Genomic DNA, 24,844 nt, shown 5'->3' with positions numbered 1-24,844 from the left:
TTATTTGAATATTAGAGGGTTTTTGAGTACAAATAAAAAAAAAAAAGTTTGATTGTTCTGTTACCTACTAAGAAAAAACCATGGGAAATTATCTGTGTAATATTAAAATCAAGATGAGAGCAGAAAAGCTATCTCCAGGGAGAGATGAGAAGATTGCGTGAAAGTATGGAAGAAAGTGGAGTGAAGTAGAGTAAGAAAGCTCAGGATCAGTTAAGTGCAAATCTCTGACGATCTAAGAGTAGATTAAGTGTTTTACACCTGTGAGTAGAAGAGGAACATATTAGATATGTGATTAGATGTAATATATATATATATATATATATATATTTCTTCTGTCCATGTGTATGTGACTGTACTCCTCCTAAACGGCTGGACTGATTTTGATGAAATTTTGTGTGTGTGATTAAGTTGATTCGAGAATGGATTAGATTCACAATTTGATCCAACAGAAAATGGTTTTTTAATTAATTTATTTATGTGTTGTTGATCTTGGGTTGGTTAAGGTTTACAATTGGATCCGGTAGGGAGCGCTGCGATCGCGTTTAGAATTGCGCGCTTATTGAGAATATTAGATTATATTATTATTTATTGAAATAACGTTTTAAAGTGTAATTGAAAAATATACATTGTGCAGATTTGTAAGGTGCAATATTGAAGTAAGTATTTTACAAGATTTTTCATGAATTTTAATGATGTATACACATGCATTCAATAACAATCAACTTAACCTACAAATTTAAATTGTTAGTTCCCATTTGATTCTACGCAACTTTGAAGTATTGAACGGCTCTTTGAAAATAAAAATATAAGTTTGTAAAATAAATTATAACATTTATAAAATTAAAATATAACTTACTTATAAAAATTATAGTTTAAATGTATATAAAAAAAAATTGAAGTTATAATTTTTGTGGCTGATTAATTTTTTTTTAAATTTACAATTATCTAAAATTTGGTAAAATAGAAGTTAAAATAAAGAATGAGAAATATGAAAAAAATTTCGACTAAAATTTTAACTACGTTGCTTTTTTTTTACAGTGCTTTAATTTTTTAATTAATTGATTAATTACGCTATCACATGGTTATGAAACTTCAAAATTATTAAATAAAAAAAAAATGTAGGAGGTACTTTTTTTAGATTTATCTTAGTGAAAATTAGCAGTAATGTGGATGAAAATTTATTAATTAAACGAATTATTAATTTAAGACGAACACGGCATGCACAAATAGTCCATAACCGTCGGTTAAATAGACAGCAGAAGATCAACTGACGGAAAATGTAAATTTAAGAGACCAGGTTGCAAACACACGTGCAAATGAAAGTCGAGAGTATCACAATCAACGTCTTCGAGCTAATGCATTAAGTCAAAGAGAGGCACGTCAACGAGTCACCGACGCACACAGAGCACATGATCGACAGCTCGTGCAAAGAACGTCGTGCATCACTTCACCGCCTTGCGTTCGAATATCAGCCGGAAATAGATGCACTAATTGTCATCGGCAATATGGACAAACAATGCCAACACTGTCATGCATTTAAATGCAAAGGTGAATCGACCGGTCTTTGCTACGCATCAGGAAAAGTTTCACTTCCACCATTGAATTCGCCGCCAGAACCATTGAAAACACTATTGGCTGGAGCCATATCTCAATCGAAATTGTTTTTGCGTAAAATTCGTAAATTCAATTCTCGCTTCCAAATGACAAAAATCGTTCAGAATGAGGACGGTCGTAATTTCGAATCAAACATTTAAGATTCAGGGCCAATTGTATCACCAAATTGGTTCTTTGTTCTCAATGCCTGATACCGAACCAACATTTTTGCAAATCTACTTTGTTGCTGAGTAGCAACAAATTAACACACGCTGTCAATACAACCACATCGAGCAGATGGAGGAGCGAGAAATAGTGGCAACTTTGGAAACGTTTTTGCGTTGGCAATTGCTTCATCAGGCATTGCAGCGACCTTGCTTGATGGTGGGCGGACTGCGCATTCAGCACTCAAGTCGCCTTTGAACATCCACACAAATCCAGACGCAATGTGTAACATAAAGAAGCATTCAGGCATGACTGAAGTTTTGAGAAAATGCAAAATTATTGTTTGGGATGAATGCACTATGGCTCACAAGCATTCACTTGATGCTCTCGATAGAACGCTGAAAGATCTCATAGGTCGAATTGTGATAACTGTACACGTGGTGGCGTCAGGTTTTTTAAAAATAATTTTTTTTTTACATATTTTTCATCAAAACGGTCCAAAAAATTTATAATTTATTTGAAAATTTTTTTAATTTTTGTATTTACAACCTTTGAACAGGACAACGTCTGTCGGGTCCACTAGTATATATATATATATATATATATATATATATATATATATATAACTGATATAATATTGATGTAATATATTTAGAATAAATATAGTTAGTTAAGAAATATTTGAGCTTTCATTCTTAATCACTTCATGTTGCAAGGAGTCTCACAATGAGTCAATACTATGATGCTTGTACTAGGTAGGTTAAAAAAGAAAATATTTTACATATTCACAATATATAATAAATTTAATGTAACAGTTTTCATCTTTAATAAACTTTATTGTTTAACTTATACTTGCATTTTCATCTATTAACTAATTTATGTGAGTGTCAGGTGTCATTCCGTAAAAAATTAATGAGGGCAGTTTCCTTGCTATTACCTCTTTGCTGACAATATGATCATAGCGAGTGAACACAAAGAAAAGATTAAGTACAGTATACACAGTTTAAAAAAAAATAGTGTCAGAATGTAATTGTAAAATTTTTTTTCAAGGAAAATTACCTGAAAGCTCAAAAACAGAAATTGATCAGTGTTCTGAGTAGATGAAAAAAACTTTATTTAGTAAATAAAATCATTTTTTTTAAAAAACTGATCAAAGTTTTATTCAAGCGAATAAAATGTTCTACTTGAAAAATGTTTTATTGGAATCCATTTTAGAAGTAGAAAAATTTTAATAAAAATTTTAATTATTTTTCATGTTTTATATTATTTTATTCAAGATTTTTCTTAAAGTACACTACTGAAGATAATAGTTCAATACATTTTTAAACACTAAACATTTAAAAAAAAAAATTGAAACTTAAGTTTGATTAAAAAAAAAATTATTAATTTTTATTTAAAAATATATTTTTAAATATACAGCCCTAAAAGTGAATATTAATGTCTACTTTTTTTTAATTTTAGAAGTTTAATATTTTTAAAAAATTATTGGAGTTTTGTTGTGTGACAATGTAGTGTACATTGTACAAATTCTCAGAACAGTTAAAAATAAGATACCAATAAAGAAAGTAATCTAAAATCAAATATAAGGGATATAAATAAGTTTGGACAGGCTGTAGAAAGATACTACAAGGTCAGTATTTAGAATATCCACTTTTGGACAAAATTATGGATTATAGATAGGTGAAAAGAATACCTTCAAATAATGGTTGATAGGAGAACATATAAAGAAGTTATAAATTATGGACTACTTATTATAAGAGATCACAACCCAAAAAAATTGTGAAAAGAGCAAAAATCAATGATTTAGATTATCAAAAGGAAAAAACCTTTATTTATTAGGAAATTATGTAAAAGAGAATTTTGAGGAAGAAGAATTTGATGACTAAGATAAGAGGGAGTGACCTATATTATCTTTTTAAATTATTTTGACCAGCCGGTGTTGAATTTAGGATTTAGCGATTCTGGAGCTATTATATATTCAGCTCTCACACCTCACCAACCATTTAAAAAAAATGAATTGTATTATTAATGTTAATGTTTAATTCCTAAATTAAAGATAATTTTAAAATGGATCATTGATAAACTGTTTTATTATTTGCAATGGCTTTGGTGCAAATTGAATTCAAAATTTTTTTTTTTAATTATTATATACATTGTTCATAAGCATTATTTATAAATAAGAGAAGTACGTATAATTTTGGAATAACCAAAAACAGAACTTCAATAAAAATTATTAGTTTTCAAAAGTAGCTTTTAGTAATTCTGAACCTAATTCTTTGCATATCCTAAATATCTCATAATGTTTTAAGAGTTCATCCATCAAAAAGCAATCCTCTTAAACTTCCTTGTTTATTTATAAGTATCTTTTATTATGCCGACAACAAAACTGAATTTTGAGAAGTTCAAGTGAATTATTTTTTATATTTAGTATTTTTTTATTTAATGTTTTGTGATTCATTATAAAATAACATTTTTTAAGAAATTCAAGATTAAAATACAAATGAGAAGCACACTATTGATAAAATTAATTAATCCTAAACTATTTACAGTAGTATAAACCTTTTTTATATTTTTTTTTTGTTTAACCTTTAAAGAGAAGTCATTTTATAATAAGAATAAATAAATAGATTTTTAATCTGATTGGTACATAATAATATAATAGATAGATCATTTCAAGAACTGATAGACATACTAACTACTTCTTGGATAAAAAACTACTGCCATTTGCTTTGATGGATCAAAGAAAAAATGCTTAAACTTTGATCAGAGCAGTATCTCAGAATACAGGATCAATTGCAAGATAAAAAATAGATAAGATTGAAATCAATATTAGTTGTTTAAAATATATAAGTATATGAAATAATGTTAAGGTAAATTTATAAAAATACTAAATATAAAAAATAATTCACTTGAACTTCTCAAAATTCAGTTTTGTTGTCGGCATAATAAAAGATTAAAAATCTATTTATTTATTCTTATTATAAAATGACTTCTCTTTAAAGGTTAAACAAAAAAAATATAAAAAAGGTTTATACTACTGTAAATAGTTTAGGATTAATTAATTTTATCAATAGTGTGGGTGTGCTTCTCATTTGTATTTTAATCTTGAATTTCTTAAAAAATGTTATTTTATAATGAATCACAAAACATTAAATAATATTGTGTTTTATAATAAAGCAAATAAATATTGTGTTTTAGTATATTTTATTATTACTACTGTTAATTTATTTAAATGCATCTTTAGATAGAATTAATTGATAAAACTGCAATTTAATTAATTTCATTTCAAGAATACTGGTTACAATGAGCTCATTAAATTAGGTTATGGAAGATTAATCCATATGAAGAATTCATGTTTTATTCGAAACTTATTGTTTTCATTCAAATTGATTTTTTCACAAAATTAAACCATATAGTTTTGCTTTAAACCATCTTATGCTTACATACACTCCTGTCAAAAAACTCAAAACAATTTATAGGTTAAAAAAATAGGTTGTTGGATCTATGTTTTCAATCAGTAAACTTAAATTGTGTTGCCAATGTATGTTAAACTAAAACTTCTAAAATTTAAATACATTTATATTTATAAAGAACACTACAATTCAAACTTTTATTTGATCAGTATTATTGACATTTGCTGTTACAGCAATTCGTTTACAACAATATGGTTATTTTGCTGAACAAAGTATAGAAAATAAATATAGCCATTACTTATCTATCACACTTCTTTGATGTTTTTTGTTTTAAAACTTTTTTTCAAGTAATTACGTGGATTAGAACGAGCAAAGTTACCAAAAATAATCTGACTAAAAAAAGAATTGCTTATCAAATTACAAACTAACCTAATTGAGGATTTCTTCGAATTTATTGACTTAATTTTAATTTACTGAATTCTTATTTGTTTTTTCTTAATTTAAAAACATCAATAAAAATGGTCAATTTAGTGAAATTTTTTAGGAGATTAAAAATAGACATTTTTTAAAATATTCCAGTATTTCTTGCTAATTCATTTGCAGAACAATAACAACAGAATAGAAATAATGAAAAATAATTCAGTTTTATTATTTTACTGATATTTACAGTAAACACTGTGTATATTTATAGTACATTGTATTTGACAACTGCTAAATGTATCTTTTTTTTCTTTCTTTTTTATTAATTCACAATGTAACCTTGAAGCTTATGTGTGGGAATATAAAATAGAGATTCTGTAGCATAAGAATGCCATACCTGACTGGGATTCGGAATCTTAATGAAAGGCCAAGATGCTCCCACTCCACCACAGAAATTGGTCTAAATCATTAATGTATTGTGATATGAATACAGAAATTATATATTTATAAATATTATTTTACCGAATGTTTATTATTTTTTTTTTTTTTTCAGAAAATATTAGAAACTGTGCTTTATAATACATGAATTTTTATATTATACCATGAGATGATGATTATCTGAAAACCGATTTTCCAGTTCAACTATCTTGATTGCTTATATCCGCACTAGGCAATTTAAAAAAAAATTAGTATTCACTATTTTAAAATTCTAAAATACAATTAAAATAAAACTTTGTTTCAATTGGAGACATATTTCCATCGATCTTCGATTGTAATGGGTTTTTAATTGACGTTTTTCATAATTTGTATACAAAAAAAAATTCTTAAATGTAGATCTGTATTAAACTAATTATAAAATTAACTTCTGAAAAGATTGATGGAAACACATTAATTGGTCAAGCATTAATATGATGCAATGCTTTTTTTTTATTCTGCTCTGCATATACAATAGGTTAAAACAAACGATATCATTACTGTATTCTTTGCTTATCTAAGTTTCATAACCTTTTGCAAGGTAGGCTACATAATTTTCATGGTGTCATGATGAAATCATACAGTTTTACTCAATGTGGAATTTTAAGCATATACCATTAAGCATCTATCAATTCACTTATCTTAACAGTCCCACAAATATAATTATTTGTCTAGTGTTGTCAATGTATTAAATATACTGCAATTTTTAAGAAATTATATTTTTTATAAATTCAATAACTCAATTTTTCTTCACTACTTTCTTTATGAGTTTCTCTTAAGTTTTTTAAGTGACTTTTTATAAAACAGTAGGGTAGTATAGCTTAATTTCTTTAAAACAACTTTTATAAATTCTGATTTTTTTTTATTAGCAAATTTCTGATTACTAAATTTGCATGCTAGAGCCTCAGATTTTCAATTTCAAACTGGAAAAGCCCAACTTCTGAAGGAGGTAAATGGAACTCGTTTAAAAGATGTCATATTCCATACCTAGTTAAACAATTCTCAATATTGAGATTACATATATATATATATTGAGATTTCATTGTTAAACTTGATATCACTGAAATTTCTTTATTAATAAAAAAAATAATCAACTCTTATGACATTACTCTGAAAAGATCATACTCCTTTCTTGGGAATAATTTTCAAAAGAATGTTTGGGATAAATAAACATTTTACTCCAAAATGAGTATGTATTAAATGTTTTAAAAACTTGTAAATCCTTTATTAATAATATTACTAGATATTTACTTTCCTGACTTCCTATTATACAAAATTAAACATTTTTATCTTATCAGCTTAGCTGTTGCACTATTTTATAAATAAAAAAAATAAAGATATTGTATTATTCTACAGTGTAATTGTTTTATTATGTTATATTGTTGATAACAACAAATAATATAAAAATTATAATAATTATTTCATAATGTCTTATATCACAAGCAACGAATAACTGATAATGAGAAGAAGAATATTGTTCTTGATGAAATTTTAAATAGATTGATTATAAATGTCTTTTTTTAAATCTTTATCTAATTTTTCCTTTTCATTTCGTTGTGTGAGTAAAACTGTCTTTAAAAACTAATGTCTTTATAATGTAGTATCAATTAATTACATATACTGATATTAAAATAAAGCTCCCCAAAATTTAATGGATAATTTTGCGAAACCGTCGTAAAATTAGACTGATGATTTGAAATCGAATGATAACTAATTTGTCATAAAAAAATAAAATGGTAACCTGACTTTTATCAATACCTTGGCTTTAAGGCCTATGTACATACACTTACCAAATGATTTGAACACTTTTCAAAAAATAAGTTAGTTTTTATATACTAGATATAGTATATGATATACTTAGATATAGAGCGTAACAAAGGTATAAAGTTAGATTTTAAAAAAATAATAAATTTTGATAACTAGTTTTGTTTACAAACATAGACTGTTTGTAAACATCCTAATGTTACAATGTATTAATCTTCTAATATATCGTCTAAAATTAATATCTTCTAAAAATTTTCATAAAAATTGTATTAACTTTGTAAAAATGCTGTATACTAAAGATAACTTCTTCCACTTCCAGACTGACAGTAAACTTCCACTTTGCAGGAATAGCATTCTTGATTTAGCATTGCTACCATTGTTCTTTGATAAACTCTGTAAAAACAGGATTCTGTTATCACGCTCCAAGTTTTTTGACAGTATTTTTTTAATTATTATTTTCCTTCTTTTTTTGTTTAGGCAAAATATGATATAACAATCTCATTTTTATCATTTTAGTTACTTTGATTTTTATTATTTTCTCTACTGCATTTTCATCGGTTGTAAAATAAAAAATATGTTTTGTTTTATTTCTAGTAGGAGCTTTATTTTTTATAAAATTCTACCAAATCCTGTTTTTTTTATTTAAAAAAAAATTTTTTTTTGTCAATACAAAACCCATAATTTAAAATTACATTACCGTGGTCTTTCTTATGGCTGTGACTTATACAAAGAACCTGAGATACAAGAAACACTAGTCAGAGTTCTTTTCTCTGAGAATAATATTGTCTATTACACAGTTAAACCATGTATCTGAGAATAATATTGTCTATTACACAGTTAAACCATGTAGTAACTAAAAATGCTACTTTTATGATTGAGTATCATCTGAATTTTGGTTGGGTTAGCAACTGATGTAGAATACTATATCTAGCATGTAAAAAAGGCAATTAGGAATTAAATTTTATTTACTCCTCACTTTTTCTAAAAGCTTGGCATGAGATACTTGTGTTGTTTTTTTTGGAATACCTGTATCATTTTCAGGAGTGATTTTTATCTCATGTCAGGTCATCTACAAAAGTTCTAGTATCTATCAAAAACATATTAAAATCACTACATTTAATTTCATATGATGCTTAACTGCTACATTTTTGGAATATTTTCCATTCCTGTAGCAATTCTTCTACACAGTAATAATCTATATTTAATAAAATAGAATTTACTTATGTTTGCATAACATAAAAAATCTCTTGTCAAGTGCTAAGAGATTACTCAATGATTCACTTCATCAAGTAAAATGAAGTATATTGGTTATTATTTTTTTTTACTGAAACCATCCCCCAACTTGAAGGTTAGTAATTAGTTTATACATTCTTGAGTAAATAAAGAAAAGACATGCAGACTTCAAGTTTTATACGTATACGCTTAGTAGTTGGTTGGCCAAACATTTAGTCAAATAGGCAGTGCAGCAAGGCCAGCAGCTATCACCAGTGAGATGTTGGGCGAGCACATTACTTAATTGTATGAGAGACGGGCAAACACAGTAGTGGGGTTGTGAGATACTCAGCCTGCTAGGCGGCACAGCAAGGCTTTCAGCCATCCCAGGTAAGGTGTTGGGCATGCACATTAGAGTTTTTTTTTAAATTTAATTATAGATTTTTTTTTTTTTTTTTTTTTTTGTTGGTGTTACTTTTATTTATAGTTTACGTTTGATTTATTATTTATTTTCTTCTAATTCTTTTTTTTTTCCTATCTGGTAAATTGATTCAATCGAGAATTTCTTTTTGTTAATTTTATTTTTTTTTTTCATTTTGAAATTTTATATTAAGGTGGATAAGCTCTTTTTTTATATATAATTTATTTTTTTTCTTTTTCTTGTTGGATTAGAATCTTTCAGTCACCTGAGAGATGTTGGCCAGGCTATAAATATAATTTTGACTGAAACTGAAAATTTTAATCATTTAAATATCAAATAATTTGATATTTTTCAAAGATATGATAAAGACCAATTGATATTTATTAGAGAAGGACTAGGGAATTTATCTTTATTTATAGGTATCACAGCTTGTGTACTTAGCTTTAGCTTTTTGAGTAATCCCTCATCTGCGTAGGACAATCCCTAGACAAGATTACAGAGTTGTTCCTCTCACTAATGAAATGGTGTTCCTTTCCTGGCTAACAATTGGTAGCATGGAGGTTACTATATGCTATCAATTTTTAACCAACACAACAGCTGTTTTAAAACCCATAATATTCAACCAGGAAAGAATGGATGAAGGGTAAGAGATGGGGTGGTGTAGAAAGGACCTTGGGAGATTAAAGTAGTCCCTGTACATTGCATAAAAAACTACCCTTTTTTTTTACATGTAAATTTGAATTGCTGTTTCATATATATATATATATAACACCACTGACCACAGTCCTAGCCTTGGTTTGCTGATGCTTAAAGGATATTAGAAAAAGAAATTTACACTAGTAACAATAATTGAGAAAAGAAAAATTAAACATATTGTACTGTAGAGAAAAAAAATATATATATACTTTATAAATGAATATATACATTCGCGCATTGATTTTTTCAAACTTTGGTACTAGTTACTGATGACCTTGAATGAACACACCGGCATGATGAAATGACAGGGGGAAAAGTAAATTGAGCAATGAATACCGTGCAAGAGAAGGCAATCTGCGTAGTACAGTTTCACTGTTATTACTGTTTGTACATGTTTTCATTTACAATAGTCATAATTAAACGTTGGTATCAGCAGTTTAAGATACAGGAAGTGTAATACACAAAAAAAGATGCTGGCAGACGTCACTGAGGAAGTTGTGGATGAAGTAAGAGAAACTTTTCAGAGAAGCCCATGTAAATCAATGTGCAAATTTAGAACTGTGAATACCACAATCAACAAGGTTCTACACAAGCACCTAAAACTTCATACAATTTATTTAGTGCAGGCAATTGAAGGTGATGTAAATCAATCTGTTACACAGTTTTGCCATGGACATTCTTGATAAAGTGAATGTTGTCAAGATCAATGAATTAAAAAGAATCGAAAGTGTAATTAATGGAAAAACTCCAGATATTCTTGGTAATGTGTGATGTGAAATTTAATATAGTTTAGACATTTTACAATCTACAAAAGGTAGAACTTTTTTGAAGTTAATAAGTGTTATAAATAAAACTGTTTGAAATGCCTGTTCAACATTAAAACATGCATGTACATTGCTTTTTTCTAATAATGCCTGAAATACACTGAATAATTTATGTTCGTTCTGTATAATTTCAATTTATTTTCAAATTTTGTAGAATGGATACACATTTCTAACAGACTTCTTACACAAATAAAAATGATAACTGTCAGAAAATATTTTTTCAAAGATTTTGCCAGCTAGTTTGTTACAAATATAATATTTCATACTGTATAAAATTCAAAAGTATATTCTACATTGGTTATTGACATAAATTGTAGGGAGTCTTAGATTATAATTTTGATTAGGTAAATGATCCTTTAGCTTTATTTATCAAAATGAAAGACAACTTACACAGAAAATCTGAAGACTATTTAAAAATTTCTCTTCAAAATGTATGAATATAATATAAGAGGTGTACCCAAAAAGTAACAAGAATTTTTGTTTTTTGTAAGAATTTTATTTATTTGTCTACATTAATGTCATTCTTTTCAAAGTAGTCCCCATTAGATATTATACACTATGCCATTGCTTTTTCCAATCCTCGAAACACTTCTGGAACTCGATCTTTGGAATAGTGTTTAGCTCTTTTAGCGACTCGCTTTTAATCTCATCTATGCTTGTAAAATGACAGTCCTTTAAGGTACTCTTTATTTTTGGGAATAAAAAAAAGTTACATGGGGCCATGTCTGGCGAATATGGTGGCTGGGTTATCACTACAATGTTGTTTTTGGATAAAAATTGACGAACAATCAATAAAGTGTGAGCAGGTGCATTATCGTGGTGCAAAAGCCATTAATTGTTTCGCCATAAATCCAGGTGTTTTTTTCGGATTGCTTCATGCAAATGGCATTGAACTTGTACATAATATGCTCGTTACTGATCATTTGAAATTGTGGCAAGAACTCTTGATGCACTATGCCATTAAAATTGCGAAGAACACGGTGGGCATAACCTTCACACTTGTCGAGCTTTTTTTGGTCTTGGTGATCCAGAATGCCTCCACTGGGACGATTGAGCCTTAGTTTCGACATCATATCCATAAACCCATGTTTCATCATCTGTTATGACATGTTTCAGTAGTTCTGCATCATTGTTGACTTCATTTAGTGACTCCTGAGCAACTTCAATTCGCTGCTGTTTTTGTTGGAAATTCAACAATTTTGGAACAAATTTTGCTGTCGCACGTTTCATATCCAAAACATCTGAAAACATTTTATGGCATGAGCCAACTGATATCCTAACATCATCAGCGATTTCTCTGATTGTAATTCGGCGATCATTCATAATCAATTCTTACACTTTTTCCACATTTTCATTGGTTGTTGATGTGCTGGGGTGTCTGGGGCGCTCGTCATTTCAACGTTTTCAGAACCTTCTTGGAAACGCTTATACCACTCATAAACCTTTGCTTTACTCATAGCAGACTCACCAAAAGCAACATTTAACATTTTTAAAACATTGCTACACTTTATTCCATTTTTATAGCAAAATTTAATACAAATTCTCTGGTCCACTATTTATACAAATAAAAAATCACTGATGGTACCAAAACAGGTGTTATGCTTTTGACAACTGACAACAAACTACACATCCAATATGGCTAAAAGTGTACAGATACTTTTCAGAGATGTTTACCAATACAACAACGAAAAAATCCCAAAAATCGGACTAATACAACCCATGAAATTTCAAAATTCTTGTACTTTTTGAATATACCTCATATAAGTCACTAATAAATTTCATATTTAAAATAAAATGAACATTTCAATGAGTAACTTTTTTTTAAACATAATGTAAATCAGGAAATACTTGGAAAAGTTTGGGAAAACTAACAATTTTTACAACTAAAGATAAATAGGTGCCTGTTGGTTCACAATGATTTCATGTATAATGTTTACAGTACAATTAATTGATGAGAAATGTCAAAAAATTATTGTATAACACTAAAGTAATATTTTTGTGTAAAAGCACTATTGTTTATAGATCAATTAACTAATTGTGAATTAACAATTAACAATTAATTATTGCATTGTGAATTAACTACTGTTTATAGATTCAACTATAAAATATATATAACTTTATTACTGGTTAAATTTTTACCCATGAACACAGTTTACCTACCAGTAACTCAGACAAGATATCTTTCTAAAATGAGAAACAAGAAACATTGTTTTCTGAATGTAACATATCTGTTAAGTATTAAGAAATATGAAAATAGTCATTTTGAATTTTTTCCTAGTGCCATTCTTAAATTTTATTTGAAACTAATTATCTAAGATGTCTTTCAGATTTACTACAAAAAATTTTGTTATTCCATTTACTTAATTATGATTTTGTAACATAACTTTAACAGTCAAGATATTTTTTTCAAGTTTTCATAATGCATCTTATTTATGAATATATAACATCTTAATTGAACAATTACAATTCTTGTAATATTTGCAATCAGTTAATTTAAAAAAATAATTCTAAATAATAAATTTATTAACTTATTATAAAAAAATTGATAAGTAGTTTGTAAGAATATTCTTACCTGGTTTTTCCCTTCTTTTTTTTTACTTTTAGACACATTCTAAATTACTCAAATAAAATATTTATTACTTAAATAAAATATTTATAATTTTGTAGAACAGGTATCATTAGAGCAGAATTCCTAGGTACTAATGAGTCAGACATAATCATAAGAATAATTTAAACATTTAAATTGGTAAATATTTATGTAAATATCACAATTCTCAAACTAAACATTATATTTCCATGAAAATTGAAATTCTTAAAAAACTTGTATCATTAATGTAATTGAACAGCATGGGAAAATGTGATAAATTTAAAATAATATTTTAAATTGTTCACATAAATTCTGATTAAAGCAACTACATTCAGCTTGTTATAACACAAAAGAACATGTCAACAAAATTAAGGAACAATTCACATAACTTTACAAAAACATCCTTTAATATAATCAGTCTCTACATTAATATCTGTAAGAAATAGTCAACTTACCACAGGAATCAATAAAAAAATACACTATAAAAACACAAAATATGGTTTGAGTGTTCACAAATCATAACAAAATAAGACAACTTATTTCTAGCCTTCTGGTTGAAATATTAAATACGAGGGATGTTTAATAATTAACGAAACAAATTAATGTAGAGAAAAAAATGATTCATTCAATGACAATGAAACTTTTTGAGGGTCAAGTTGGCAACCTTGTGAACACATTTAATCAGCTGCTGATCATAATTAATCTAAACAAAATCTCCTTTGTTGATTTCAGAATTTCAAGTCCACCTGAAACATGTATGCCGGAAGAGCAATGTTCAGTAATAAAATTTGTGCTATCAGTAATAAGATTTTTGTGAAACCAGCAGAAATTTACTCAAGAATGTTGAAGCATTATGATAAAAAGTGTTTAAACCACAGAACATGTATGAGTGGGTGGAACAGTTTAATTTGAGCAGAACAAGTGTGACTGTCTCCATCCTTCTGCAAGACCAGCTGAAGTTTCGACTACCGTGCTGCAAAATCGCATAAATGATCTTATTCGCGAAGACAAGAAATTAGAAAATTTCCCAAATTGCTAGTTTATGTAATATTAGTATTCGAACTGCGCATTCAATCATTTATGACTCGCTGAATTATCGCAAAACATGTTTGAGATGGGTTCCAAGACAGTTGCCTCAAGCCCATAAAGACACTGGATTCGCATTTGTTCTGACCTCAAAGAATAGTTTAAAGTGAAAGGTCTTTTTAGTTTTCACTTTCTAGATCGTATAACCTGTGATGAAACGTGGATACACCAATTCAAGCCCCTTATCCAAATGGTGAAGTCTTATGGATTATCTGGATTCACTCACCAAAACAAAATTCAAAACTCACGCACTAGCCGATAAAGTGATGTTGACGGTCTTCTGGGACTCAACTTTTAGCGACTATTTTGAAAAGAACAACATACCATGAACAGTGAATACTATTCTATCGTGCTCCAACAGAAAGTGAGGCCTGTGATAAGGTAAAAATGTCAGGGCACTCTCTCAAAAGGTGTGATTCTCTTGCATGGCAATGCGCACCCCCACATTGCTCAGATAACAGGAGAAATGATTGAGAAGTCGGGTAGAGAGGTGTTGCCACATCCTCCTTACAACCCAGACCTCACCCCGTCTAATTTTCATTTGTTCGGCCCGCTTAAAGACTTTTTACACGGCATGAAGTTCAACAACAACGAAGCAGTCAAAAAAGTGGTATACAAATGGTTCAAACAGCAAGGTAAAGAAGACTTCTACGCTGTGGGAATCAGAAAGCTCACAGAATGGCGGGACAAACGTATAAATGTTACTGGAGACTTTGTTGAAAAGTTTAAGTAAGTAAGTTTCATTGTCATTGAATAAACAGTTTTTTCTCTACATCAATTTGTCTCATTAATTATTTAACATTCCTCATACTTTGTATTACAGAATGACAAACAAGCAGAAAAAATATTATGCTGGTACCACTACATTGATCAGATCACACTGGCATTACTTGCGTCATACAAGTACATTCCTCAACTTTTACACTCCAATTTATAATTCACTAACAAATCATTATTTTACTGAACTGATCTTATTCAAAGTAAACAAGCACACATTTAAAAAATATAAAAACTCCACTATAACTGATACACATATCAAAACAGTCTACACAGAACAAACATGCAGTTTTGTCACAAACATTACATTTCTTAATGCAATACATACAACCTTATCAAGTAATTACACTAAGAACTTAGTTATTACTAATCACTCCAATTACTCAGTAATTACACTGAGAAAAACAAAAAAAATTCCACCCAATCACATTAGCAAAAATTACAGTAAGATCAAGAGAGCTGACTCCTTCAACTACCTTGGAGAAGTAATTCAACATGACAGGCTAGACAAAGAAGCCAATAAAAACCAGGATCACAAAACTTAAAAAAGTTTATGGAATGATCAAGAATATATATAACAAGAAACAAATCTTAAGAATGGGGAAACTGAGACATTACAACCAAGGTCTTACTTTAACAGTAAGACCTGAGATATTATATGTGTCTAAATACACTACCTCTGACCAAAAAAATAAACAAACTTGAAACAATAGAAACGAAAATACTGAGAAAATATTAGGGCCCAGAAAAGCAAAAGACGGTTAAAAATATTTTACTGGAAGACAGACAAGATATCCTTTATCATAGAAATATCCTTTATCAACAGTGAAACTACCACTGTTGTGATTAGGAAATAGAGACTTAACTTCTACAGATACTTGATGAGATGGATGAAAACAGACTAACCAAAGAAATCATTGACCAAGGAAGCATCAGGAAGACAACTAATAAGTGATTCAAACAGGTTAATGAAGATCTAAAAGAAACAGAGATAGAAACACCTAAAATTACAGGCATAAATACATTCAGACAAAAACTCAAAACATGAGATGGATTTCAGAAGAAAACAGCAACAGAATGGACAAAGATGAGAAAAACACTCTCACAAAATGAAAAAGCGTAAGAACAAAAGAAAAGAGATGCCAAAAAGTGAAACTATTTATTGTGGCTCTATAGAATGGTGTCAATTAAAAAAAAATAAAAATCAATAAATAAATATATATTTTATGATAATAAATATTGACAACTACCATACAAAATTACACCATCATTTTTTGGAAATAAGATTTCTGTGTATTTTTTTCACAAACAAAATTCATAAAACCAATCGGCAAATTCTTTAACACACAGTGACTAGTGTAAATTCTACATTAACCAGATTAGTTGTACGTTCATGTAGACTTATAAAAAATCCATACCAGCACTATTCACAACTGGTTCTACCTTTGTACATCACTTTGTAGAAACAAGACAAACAAATGAAAACATTAACCACTAGACAAATCTTACAAATAATATGCAAGTCAAATGTATTGTCTATACAAGTTGTGATTTTAACAAGATTGAACAATATGAAATATACAAACTCTAAATCTGCCAAAAACATTTGTTTATACAACTATTTTATATCTTCAATACTTAGATCTCTTTAGTGACTAGATACTTCAATTAACAAATACTAGAGAGGTTTCCCAATTGCTTCAAGTCAGATAGTTCATCAACATGACTAATGGTAATTGTTTTGATGAAAGAGCAGTGAAATAAGTAAATTATAAATGAGAATTTCAAAAATACTCTGAGTAGAATTTCAGGAAGTACAATCCCCATGTAATTTGAAAGTAAATTATTGGTTTTTGTTTTTAATACTTCATTAACCATGGTCTAGAAATTCATTATTTAATCTAATACAATTACTTTGTATTTATTTTTTACCTGAAATAATTTTTGAATAATTAATGAATGAAAAATCTAAAACTGTATTTGTTATTTTCAGAAAACCATTGCATAAAACCACTAACTAAATTTTACAACCGTTTCCCTGTTACAAAATTTGATTGTGTTAATTGACAAATTTAACTATAACTAAGAAGTAAAATTTAAATCACAATTTGGTCAAAATTTATCAAATTTGTTGATAAAATGTTAATTTTGCTGTTGAGAACCGAGTCAGTTTATGATGAATTGGGTAAAGCTGTGTGTTGACATAATAAAATATTTTGCAATACAACTGATGAAAAATTCTCTTATAAAGCTGGAATGCACACACATGTGAAATCCATGTAAATCAAATCTGCATGATTTTATATAAGAAAAAGCTTATTTTTTATGCTTATTAAAATAATTGCAAAATTGTGAAAAAAAGAATCGTAGGAAAATCAACTTTTGTTTCTATTTATTGTTTTTCATTTCATTTTTTATTATTAACAAATATGAAAAAAAATGTTGTGCATATGCAATATATATATCCATATTTATAGAACAATTTCATAAAGCTTGGCAATTTGACAGGTCACAGGTGATAACTGCCTAGCTGATAATACAACTTGTCAATTTTCTGTTTCATAAATTATGACATTTTTATATAAAACTGTCAAAACACCCCAACAATAATTATGTAAATTTTCACAACATAATTGCCAGATTTTTGTTTTATAAAAGTTTTAGGATGACAAGTAATTTATCAAAATATTTTGATACATTTTTTTATGAAACAGAAAAAATTGTCATAATTTATTAAAAAATTTGCTTTTTCTGTCAAATTGACAAGATGAAATTGACAAACAATAGCTGTCCTGGTACTATACAAGATTTTAAAATGAAAAGCTAAGATGCTCAGGGAGTTCATTGAACTGCAGCAGCAGTGCAATGATGGTGAGTTGGGTGATTTAGAAGTCAACAAACACATAGAGTTTTTAAGCAAAAAATAAACTTTCTTGAAAACTTGAATTCAAAGAAAAGTTTTGTGACAGTTGACTGGCTGTTTAGTACATTATCTAGAAAACTTGGGGAACTTGCAATATGAAATAAGATACAATCAAGCAATACAACTAATGGAACAAATTTGACATTTACTACATTGATTTGGATGTGGTACTCAGTACCATGTCAGTGCAGATGATATGAATTATCAAAAGCAATTGTTTAGTGTTACAACAAATGCATTTGTAGCTTGTTAGTAGAAAACTTACTTGAGAAAGAAGTTTGTTGCCTCAAGAAATTAAAGTAATTCCATTTTTTTTAAGGCTAAAAATTTTCCAAGAGTGCTAGAATTGTTGACAGTTCTTTGATATAAATTGATGTTCAGAGTGAAAATGAGTTTGCATTTATCGATAGTATGGTGGCCATTCTACCAAAATAATGACTGTGTGTGGGCCAAACTTGGAACTGTTTTATGCAAGTGACCATTGGCCGTATTCAGTGTAATGATTACAACAATTCCAGAGTTTTGAGGTGTTCCTTCTTGGTACAAGAATGGGATAATGGTTAGAGGCCATTTCCAAACACAATACAGTTAACATATTAGCAGTTATGGTATGAGAAAATGGGTCTTTTCAAATAATCTTCAAATAAAGATTCAATTTACAGTATGCAGTAAGAAAAGGTTTTTTACATATCTTTAATCTATTAAAAAAAATATAAAATTGCGATATAAAATTTTCTTGGTTATTTTAAATAAAAATTCTCCATGTTTGATTTATTTACATTTACAACCACTGTAATGTGGTTGTAAATGTAAATAAATCATATATAATATGTAATGTCATTATATAATGACATAATGATTACAATATAATGCTATATGTAATGTCATTTTATCATCATATATTTTCTTTATAATATTCAGAAAAGTATGAACGGTATAATATGAATAATTTTATAGATGAGGAAGATAAAACAAAAATTAAGAAGCTGGACAAAATGAATAAGAAAATGGAAAGAACCAGAAGCAAATGACGTTTTAAAAGACCTAATTCAACAGTGTGTAATTTAAGTGGATTGTACAATAGTTTAAATACCATAAAATTGGTGAAATTATGTTAAACATTAAAAGATAATACTTCTTAATTGTGGATTGTACCAAATTCAGTTCTACTTTTTTCTATAACCTTAATTAATATTTATGTTATAATGTATATTAATTTAAAATCAAAGCTTCTAATATAAATTATTTTGTTTCATTAATTTTATCCCAACATATAATATGTCAGAATGTTTGCAGAATTTTAATATTTCTTCAGATAAACAATACCAAACATATATGCAGTTGCTGTAAATAATTATCTTTATTAGGAAAATAAATTATAGTATCAAAAAAAAAACTATCAGCGTTATTACAAAATTATGCAAGTCACTTGTCACAGCTGATAGGTTTATTTTGAAGATTATCAAGCTTTACAAAATGTGATTTGTAAACTTTGATAATTGTAATAATTTACAATATTTTACCTGTTAGAATGACATATACTCTTCAGTATATGAAATAAAAAATGTCAGTCAATTTTGATAAATCTGTCAGATAGCCACATACATCAGACTAATCAAGTTTTATGAAATAGGGCCTGTAATAAAATGTCAAAAACTTTTCTTACAGTAGCACTTCCAGTTTTCAAGTGCATTACCAATTTAATAATTAAAATAGCTGAACATAAAGTCAAAGTCTGTTACAGTTTTTCATATTTATATATATTAAAATTATTCTTTCTTTCACAACAGTTTCAGAATGATTTTAAACCTGACATGATAGCAAGGAACATTATTAATACTTGGCAACATGAAGAATTGTAATTTTAAATTGATTTTAGTAATTACTTAACTGATGATGCAGTTGAAGACTGTGGCAAAATAAACCTTGACTCTACTTCTAATGAAAATAAAAAACCCTTAATTACCATATATCTCAGTCTGACAGTAATGTAAAGAAACAGTTTATGGATTAATGATTAAAAATATTTAGTTTTACTTAACATTTTTTTTTTTAATTTTTTTGTTTTCAATGTAGTTTGCAACAATTTAGAATTACTATCTACAAATTTAGACAATTTGCCAATTCTGATTGAGGTTTTATGATCAGAAAAAGTTATATAATTTTAACTATTTTTTTACTGTTTAATTTTATTATAAATACAAAATTCATTAAAATTTGATTAGCTAAAATTTGATTGGCTTTAAGCAATTTTCTGTCATGAAAAAATTTAATCTAACAACTGAGACACTTCAGATAAGGTAATTTTATGTATTTCACAGTGCTTGAATAAAACTAGTAAATCTTTTTAATAATTAAATTGAATATTCTACTTAATAACATTTATGATAAAATGTAACTTACATGACAAACTTTGCTTTCTTATGAAAGTTCTGGGTTTTTATTCCAATCAGGCTTGGTATTTTCAATTCTCATTACTATTGAATTTCGTACCATTGTAAGAATAAATAAGCTAATATTATTTATTCTTGATAATTTAATTTGGATCATGTAATCATATTTGATCTTCCTTTTACATGAGGAAGATTGCAGGTTTTAATTTGTTGTTATTACATTCATACACAAAATTTGACAACATATTTTACTTCTGGTATAACTTATTAGTTCAAATTAAGTGGCAGAGGTAAGGTTATATGTGATATTAAAGTTTTAAATTTAAAAAGATTAATCAGATAACTGACAAGTAGAGAAACATTAATGTATGTAATGATAATGTTGTTAGAATATATAATAATGAATTAATTAGTACTACAGTACAAACTTAGTATAATATAATATTAATTTACTAAATAAACTACAATTTGAATTATGATTCTTTGAGTAAAAACTTACATTTTTTGGCGAATCAACCCATCCTTCGGGATCCAAAATATGTTTTTTTACATTTAAACGTTGCGTATATACTTCATTACAGTAGCCTATAAAAAACATTGATAAAATAAATATTTTCATGTTTTTAGCGCCTCATTTATAATTGTATATAGAGACACAGTTTTCATTTAACAAATACAAAAATAATTTTATTATATCAAATTTTCCCATTATGGTTTTAAATTAACATTATTATAATTAATTTTTGGTTTAATAAGTCTAATTTCTATAATATATTATTACGTTTATTCTTATAATGTCTAATTTGATGATCAAATTGTTTGTATTCAGTTAATAGTAAAATTATTTTTTGATAAGAAATATTTAAATTCCTTCCTTATCTTAACATATCTTTTTATATGAAAGAACAAAACGTTATAATCAGATTTTATATACATGTTTATTGGCTATATGTAAAATATAATTGAATTTTATTCTTTTATTTGCTAGACCTACAGTAATCCTACTTGTTTTATTATACTGTTTTTAAATTCTTCCAACTATTATCACTAATTTTTAACAAAAAATAATGACTGAATTATATATACAAATACAACATTGAAAAATAATCAAAAATAGTCATACACATAAGATAAATCAATTCTTTTTTGGGAGAGACAATAATATATTGACTGCCATTTCCATAATAATCAGTCATTCTTAAATTTTATATATGGACCATGTTATAATCAGTCACAATCAACATTTATTTTCAAGTTTTTGTTACAAACACAGCATCATATTTTCAATACAATATGTATTATTTGAGAGCCATTGATTTGTACAATAGCAATCTATTATAGATTATTTTTATCTTAGGTCAATTGTTTTTATCTTAGGTTACAACAAAATGAATTTAAAGCTTATTTCTAAAGAAGTAAATTTTTGCAATTTTTTACAGTACTTTTAAAGTTTTAGAAATATTCTTCTATTACTTTCCCATCTAGATAATGCTATAGCAGATATATAGCTCTGGAAGAGAAAGTATTATAATCGTTCCAATCTGGGTATTTGCGGTTTTCATTGGATCATGTTGTTTTGACAACTTAGGAAACTAAAACACTAGAGAGAGATTTTCTGAATGTTAATGTTTGTATATATGTGTGTGTGTGTCGGCCTCTAAACCACCTTGTACCTCCAGAACTGCTGGACTGACTTTGACCAAACTTGGTCAGATTACTTCTATATATAGGGCATTGATGACATTAAATTTATACCTCAAGCTCTTATTATTCGCTGCTTCTTTCAAATTCCTAATATGGAGTTTCAGTGGATCCATACATCAGTAGATATATATTTCAAATGATATCTAGTTTGTTAAGATCAAATTAGTCATCAGTAGTAAAGTAGAAATATTTACACGAAGTGTATAATTACACATCTATTTACCATGAATTGGCAAACGAGTATTGTATAGTGGTCAATGCTTGACCCACTATTATTTTTAATTTATATTGCTGATGTAATTTTTCCTTTACCATAGCTGATGTAATTAGAGAATGTAATTCGGTTTTGCTAATGATTTTGAAAAGTTAATGCAAATAGTTTTTGATTGGATTTCTAGTTTGAGTAAAATACTGAGACACAAAACTGAATAGGAGTAAGGAATACACCAATCTCTCACTTAATGTTTTCTTACCTATATTGAATAAAGTTTAAATCATTAGCAAAACCGAATATAGGTAATATAGGTACTTTATTCAATATAGGTAAGAAAATATTAAGTGAGAGATTGGTGTATTCCTTACTCCTATTCAGTTTTGTGTCTCAGTATTTTACTCAAACTAGAAATCCAATCAAAAACTATTTGCATTAACTTTTCATCCAGTAATAAAGTCAGATAAATGTAAATTTTAACTTTTTTTGGAAAAAAATTAATTAAATAATACTGCAAATAGCAACTTCCTGGCCGCAGTAATGAATCATAAAATGAGCTTGAAGGATAGTGTGAATTATCTACCTAACTTCCAGTTTATCTCTACAAACACCTCCAAACTGGAAAAAAGTAATCTAACTATCACATGTTATACAGCTATATGTATTTACTTATTATATATTGTAAACATTTACTTTCATTTTAAACTTTAAAAAACCTTCAAAATTCAAAAACAGCCCCTGAGGTGCATAGACAACTTATAACTTGTCTATTTATTAAATATCTAAATAAATTATTATTGTTCTCATGAAATCAGGACAAAAATTACACTGAAGGTGGCTGTAAAACTCTTACAAAACTTACATATCCTGTTCAGAACCACCAATGGTTATGTGGTGAATTCAAGAAATATTATCTTTTATAAAAATCATATTCACACTCCACAAAATTTTCTGCTCAGAAAGCTTAATAATTTTGACTTGGAGAATGTTTTAATCAAACCCTTTGGGCCATACCTTGCATCTCTACATCAGACCATGATATTATGAGTTAGGAGCAAACAACTAAAACTCATTAGCAGCAGCTGAACTTGATTTTTAATTTACGTATAGTTTTATTATGATCTAACATTATCATGTAGGATCTGGAGAGAAATAGTGAACACTGCAAGTACTGGAGTTATAAAGTTAAAGATGCCACAGAATCAATATTACTGTGAATAAGAAGAAGAATCAATATTACTCTGCCGTTTAGTTTTTAATTAACACTAATTAAGAAAAAAACCCTGAATTTTCTACATTTTCATTTAATGCGTACAAATATTTTCCATTAACTGCATATAAAGTGATTTATACTAATATTACATATATAGTAACTTCAAATTAACTTATTCACTTTATTATAACATATACTTATTATTTTTAAATATTAATGTGGGGTTTAAGCACTTCTACCCTCTATTTTTCAGTTTTGTAATTTATTGTAAATTTTTTACAATGCTTTGATCAAGCTTTTACTGTGGTTGCCTTGATCCATCCAATATTTGGGCAGTTGCTTTTTTTAACCAAAGAACACACTGAACCATTGCTCATTGATCTTTGTTACAAAGTATTATGAACAAACCTGAATTTTAATTTATTCAGTCCAATTTAATATTAAGCATGGTAAAGTTCCAACACATTTTCAATTCCAAACACATCTGACAGATTATCATTTAAATTTCTTTGATTTCTATATTTTTGTTAGTTCATTTTTCCTTTGTTTGTATTGACTATGTTTATAGCTGTACATCCTTGTTCTACTGCAGCCTTGCCTCAAATTTTATTTTTCATTACTTCACTAGGACTGTCTTTTCATAAACCCAATTAAGTATTTTTAACAGATTGTCCCACCACATTTTAATAGCTTTCCTTTTTTTGTTTAACAGATTTAACCATAGTAAAAATAAAATTAAAATAAATAAGGTGCAGGAAAAAGTCATATTCCTAAGAAAAAAAATATAGGTATACAGCCATTTTATATATATATATATGACATCTCTTACTCTTACATCAGAGAAAGACAGTCTTCGTTTGGTAAGTACTGTGCTTTGACAGTATTATTGGGCTTTATTTTGTTGCTATTTTGCATTTGTTCTATTGTTTTTTGGTTGTTCCTTGATCTGTTGGCATGTTTGGTGTTTG

General features: G+C 27.7%; 1 protein-coding gene across 1 annotated transcript in view; it reads right to left on the bottom strand.

The window, feature by feature from the left end:
- Positions 1-23,684, bottom strand: part of LOC142330707 (uncharacterized) — a 118,430-nt gene extending 94,746 nt beyond the window's left edge. Inside the window, exons 1-2 of the mRNA XM_075376152.1 lie at positions 23,664-23,684; positions 21,248-21,270 (exon numbers count right to left, since the gene is read on the bottom strand). Of these exons, the coding sequence (XP_075232267.1) occupies positions 21,248-21,270; positions 23,664-23,684 (44 nt within the window). The remainder of the gene's footprint in view (positions 1-21,247; positions 21,271-23,663) is intronic.
- Between the last annotated feature and the right edge of the window lie 1,160 nt (positions 23,685-24,844).

Source organism: Lycorma delicatula, chromosome 9 (genome assembly GCF_047948215.1).
Source record: "Lycorma delicatula isolate Av1 chromosome 9, ASM4794821v1, whole genome shotgun sequence".
In the NCBI taxonomy this organism is placed as follows: Eukaryota; Metazoa; Arthropoda; class Insecta; order Hemiptera; family Fulgoridae; genus Lycorma; species Lycorma delicatula.
Note: the sequence above shows the minus strand (reverse complement) of the source record. Positions and strands in the feature narration are given on the sequence as shown.